General features: G+C 42.6%; 1 protein-coding gene across 3 annotated transcripts in view; it reads left to right on the top strand.

The window, feature by feature from the left end:
• Window positions 1-4943, top strand: part of GKAP1 (G kinase anchoring protein 1) — a 46158-nt gene extending 41215 nt beyond the window's left edge. For all 3 annotated transcript variants that reach the window (XM_019555285.1, XM_019555284.1, XM_019555283.1), the window contains 3 exons: window positions 530-600; window positions 2718-2795; window positions 4608-4943. In XM_019555285.1, the coding sequence (XP_019410830.1) occupies window positions 530-600; window positions 2718-2795; window positions 4608-4655 (197 nt within the window). In that variant the 3' untranslated portion in view covers window positions 4656-4943. The remainder of the gene's footprint in view (window positions 1-529; window positions 601-2717; window positions 2796-4607) is intronic.
• Window positions 4944-5343: the final 400 nt, after the last annotated feature.

The raw sequence follows: 5343 nt of genomic DNA, 5'->3' as shown, positions 1-5343 counted from the left end.
TTCTTTTCCACCCAATATTTGTCAGTAATGATTTAGATGGTGGAATGTCGTGTGCTTTTTTTTTTTTTTTTTTTTTTTCCCTTGTGAGTAGAATTCTGAAGGATCTCCAGGCATTTCAGAGGAGATAATGAGATGTGAAAATGTAACTCATTCTGCTAAATATTTCAAATTGTAGGAGAGGTTTGTACATCAACATAGTCATAACTGTTGAAAGCTTATAACCTGATGCTCCAACCGGGCTCAAATAATCTTGCAAAGGGAGCTTACATGCTAAGCCAGTGGAGTTAGTGAAACCCTGTAAAGCACAGGCAGTTGCCTGGGCAATTCAGTGCAGGATTGGAGCCTAAAAAGTTTCCTATCCTCACAGGTGTTTGGTGTTGAAATTTGGCACCCAGCTGTTGTGGGTGCCAATGACAGAAGAAACTATCTGTGGGTGATAGAAAATAGAATCCAGCAGTGTCCAGGTACCTGTTACAAGTGGACACTTGTAAGGAGAAAAAGATCCTAACTCTTTTCTTGTGTTATGCAGTGAAAGATAAAGCAGAAATACTACTACAGGTTGATGAATCACAGAGTATCAAGAATGAGTTGACTTTACAGGTATGCAAAGATTTCTCACATACAAAAGATCTTGTGAATATATATATTTTTAAAATTATTATATAATACCAAAGTGAAAATTGATTTAAGCAAAGAAATGGATAGAATTCCCTTTCTGGTCAAATGCTGTCTTCATGGACATGACATGAGATACAGCAACTCTTACAGTAATTTTTGAAATTTTCTTGGAATGTTGCATACAAAAATATTTACAAATAAAAAGGCAATAGCTTTCTAAGCTTAACTGTTAAATATAGTTAACAGTTTGGGGCTAAGCCACAATAGTATGGAGTAAGGAGGTCATTAACCATACTTGGTTTGAGTTTACATTAAATGTTACTTGATATTTGACATGTGCTATGTAGTATTATGTTGTTAGAGTATAAATTGGTCTCTATCAATTCTGAATCTTCTGGTGATCATGTCTGAGAAATTATATAATTGCCTCAGCCCTTGTATTACATCATATTACAGTAGTTATAGTATACTAGGCATGTCTACACGTACAATTAATGTGTCTGAATTTTCTGTGCAGAAAATTCAGGTGAACTAGGCCATGTGTGTGCACGTGTGCCTGCATTGAGAGCAAACTGAGCCCTACAGGAGCAGCCTAGTCCCAGGGGCTCTGCACCCTACAGCAGCCAGGGCAAACTTCAGGCTCCCTTGGGTGCCAGCCCCATGCTTATAGGGGGCACAAGGGTCTGGTCTCTACTCCGGGGGGGGGTGTGTGGAGGAAAGGCAGCCCTGGCGCCAGGGCCAACTCCCTCCCAGCTGCACATAGATCAGAGCCAGTCCCAGGGAGCAGAGGAATCTGTCCTGGTTACAGGGGCAGCTCCCACCCAGGACCCTCATGCCCCTTCCTCCCCCACCCAGTCCTGGTGCTGCTCAGCTTCTGCCTCTTCCTGGCGCTGGGCAGAAGCTGGGATGTGGGCGAGGGGATCCCAGCTCATTGCTGCCCTCCCTCCAGCCAAGTGCCTAGGGAAGCAGAGCAACCCTGAGGAACAGCGGACGGCACTCATCAAGAGCTGGCCCCAGAGACCGGAGCAGGGTTTGAGGCCACCAAGTGGGTGGGTGCTTCCTTACCTTTCTTGATGACAGACTGATCCAGCAAGTTCATTCCAGGTTTCTCCACTGCCTGCAAACAAAGTGAGGAGAGAGAATAGGGCACTGGTGCTGTTTGGGCATGGAGCATCGCTCCAAGCCAGTGCTGCTGAGCTGGGCTGAGATCCTGAGCTCCGCCCAGCTTGGAGCGGCCCCCAGAGTCAGGACAGCTCCCTCTGCCTGTCCTGGAACTTGAGGCGTAGCCAAGCAGCTGTTGTGACCCGTTACTGCCTAGGCTAACCTGGAGCAATTTGTTCCCAATCAGCATCTACACCTACACTTTGGCACAGTAGTTTAACGTGCTGTTTTCTAGTACCAGTATCTGGGGGGTACTAGCAAATGGCATTTGATTTATCTACTGTGCAGTAATTGCTGTGTATGTATAGATGGTGATGCTTTACTGTGCATTAGATTAGTCCGGGGTAGGCAACGATTTTTGGTCGGAGTGCTGAAAAAATCACAATGTCTACCTTGGAAGGTCCCAGAGTAGTGACCTGCTAGAGCCCGGAGCAGCTGTTTGCAGCCTCCCAGCTGCAGCCAGCCCATGGAGCCTGGTCTGCTTGCAGCACAGCTTGCAGCCTCCCAGCCGCCTGCTGGGAGAAGCCTGGGCTCTGTGGCTGGCAGCAGCTGCATAGAGCCCGGGCTGGCGGTGGTGTGCTAAGCAAAATGGCCTTGTGTGCCATGCTTGCCACGTGTGCTGGTGGTTGCTGACTCCTGGATTTCTGTAATGCAAATTAGAGTGGCTAAAGTCTGAAAAAATATTTCCAGTAACTTTCATATCTCATTATGCAAAGAAGTAATAGGGTGCTGGGGAACAAAGAGTAACTTAAGCGATATTTATACTTTGTCAGTTCAGAATATTGTATTAAGAGCCACTTTCTTGAGCAAATATTTTTATACTTCTTCCAAATACCATAATTTAAAAAAAATGCTTAAAATACTTAGTTTATTAACTTTACAAATGTGTACAGCATATAGTCGCTGATCAGAGTAATTAATTCTTTTAACCATTTTAGGTGACTACTCTTCATGCTGCATTAGAACAAGAAAGATCAAAAGTGAAATTATTACAAGCAGAAATCACAAAATATCAGGTATGTGTGCTGTTACTTCAGTGTTGAACTTCTGACTGTAGGTGTGTAGCTAGGCTGAAACTATAGACTTGGAAGTTGTTGGGTTTTTTTCCTTGCTACATGTAATCTGGGACAGATAACCGAAAGCTAAGTACAGGCTTCAGATTTATATTTTAGTCTGTTGATAGGTTGCATCTGTCTGTGGCCAGCTAGCCCCTGAAATAGACTGAATATAAATTGTCATTTTGCTTCAGTCAGTAGAAGGGTGAATTTACTGAACTGTACTCTTTAGTTTTGTTGTTTTCTACTTTTCTAGACAATAAGGCATTTTTTGTTAGTGGAATCAAAATCAAATCAAGGGCAACCAGCACGGTTTCGTTAGGGGCAGGTCATGTCAGACCAACCTGCTTGCCTTTTATGATGAGGTCACAAAAGCATTGGATGCGGGTGTCGCCATGGACGTAGTCTTTTTGGACTTCAGCAAGGCCTTTGACACCGTCCCCCACCCCATCCTCGTTAAAAAAACTACGTGACTGTGGCATTGATGCCTACACAGTCAGATGGATTGCAGATTGGCTGAAGGGTCGCACTCAGAGGGTGGGGGTGGATGGGTCATAGTTGACTTGAGGAGAAGTGGGCAGTGGAGTCCCCCAGGGCTTGGTCTTTGGGCCCATGCTGTTCAATTTCTTTATCAGCAATTTGGATGATGGGGTGAAAAGCACCCTGTTTAAATTTGCTCATGATACCAAAATTTGGGGTGAGGTGAGCACGTTAGTAGGGAGGGAAAGACTGCAGCAAGACCTGGATAGGTTACAGGGTGGGCTAACAAAAACAGGATGCATTTCAATACTGACAAGTGCAGGGTGCTGCACTTGGGCAGTAGTAGCCAGCAGCACACTTGTAAGATGGGAAACTCCCTTCTTGAAAGCACGGAGGCAGAAAGGGATCTTAGAGTCTTTTTTGACTCCAAGATGAACATGGGTCTTAAGAAGAGGCTTGATGCCTACCTAGCTGGGATCATTTGAGCCCAGTTTTTTCTCCTGCCCAAGCAGGGGGTCGGACTTGAAGATCTACAAGGTCCCTTCTGACCCTACTTCTATGATTCTATGAGCTCATACTTCATTTAATGTAGCTTTTCACTCAGTCGTGCTACTGCTAGTCATTTAATTTCTCTCTTTAAACCTCCAAAATCCATTTTCCATTGCTACAAAAATAATTTGTCTTCTGTATTATTGTGAAAGTGAAAAAAGATAACCATCTTCTTGCTTTCTCTCTGTATCTCTTCAAAAAGCTGCTTTCCTTTTGTATCATTCAACCTTTCTCATTTAAATCTCCGTGCTGTCTATTCCTTGCTGGCAGAATTGAAGCTCGTGCTCTTTTGGGGGAATCTCACAATTCCATTTTTTTCCTAGGTTGCCTATCAAAATCACTTTCCTACTGCTTTTGCAGACACCTTATAGAAAATCTCCCCCTGTCAAGGGGGGATGACCACTTTCTTTACTCATATATTGTTTTTAAACATATCTTCTCCAAGAAGATTTTATGCTCTCAAAAACGAGAGAGAACATGTGCTGTAATCCTTAATTATAATGTCTAGTTTTTTCTTCAGTTGTAAGTGTCTTGAGACAGGAACTGTCTTTCAACCTAATTTAATTTATAGGACCACATGACGTGTGTCTGCATGTAAGATGCCAGATAAGTGAAAGATTTAGGGGGAAAAAAATCCCCAAATCCTTACTTCTTTATCTCTTACTTAAATAAATGTGTGAAATTGTCATGTTTGTATTTTTATTTGCTAACTATTTGCTGTGATTTTTTTTTTTCCCTCTATAGGGTGGTAAAAAAGGGAAAAGAAACTCAGAATCTGACCAGTGCAGGTGATCTCACTTGCGACACCAAGCTCAAAGCAAAAAAAAAAAAAAAAAAAGAAAAAAAAATCAAATCTTCAGGGTTTTGCAGAAATGTATATATTTGTTGTACAACTGCTAAACTATGCAGTTTTTTGAAAGAAATTAACAGCTACTAGTTTGACTAATATTCTAATTTGTTGCACTTTGTTAGTTTAAAGAAAAAAAGTAGAAAATTAGTATTCCAGCAGACCTCAAACATTAATATTTGCTGATGATGCCATAATTAGTTTTTCATCATTCAATAAAATTTACTCTTCCATTTGTGTCTGAATTCTTGCTTTTTAGAATTCCTAAACTAATAACACCATGTTAATTCTAATCAGTTTGAATGGAGTAGGGGATCATCCCTACCAGCTAACGTTTCAGTGGGAGACTTTTATTGAAGCTAAGACTGGGGCTGCTGGGAGCTTATTTGCTGAGAACATATTAAACCTTTGAGTTATGAGACGTAAAGTAAACCATTAGTATAAATAGGGCTCTGTGTATTCTGTGCTGTTATGTGCCGAGCTAAGGAGGATAGTTGGAGAAGCGCTGAGGTCCCGGAGGGGAGGGGAGCCAGGTGTCCAAGGAGAGTGGTCGCTTCTTAAGGAGACGATCCTCCAAGCCCAAAGGAAGGTAATCCCAACGAGGATCAAAGGGAGCAGGAGAGCACACAAGCC

The sequence above is a fragment of the Crocodylus porosus genome, unplaced genomic scaffold (genome assembly GCF_001723895.1).
Source record: "Crocodylus porosus isolate Cpor-Errol unplaced genomic scaffold, CroPor_comp1, whole genome shotgun sequence".
Classification (NCBI taxonomy): Eukaryota; Metazoa; Chordata; order Crocodylia; family Crocodylidae; genus Crocodylus; species Crocodylus porosus.
The sequence above is the reverse complement of the archived record's forward strand: the minus strand, read 5'-3'. Positions and strand labels throughout refer to the sequence as shown.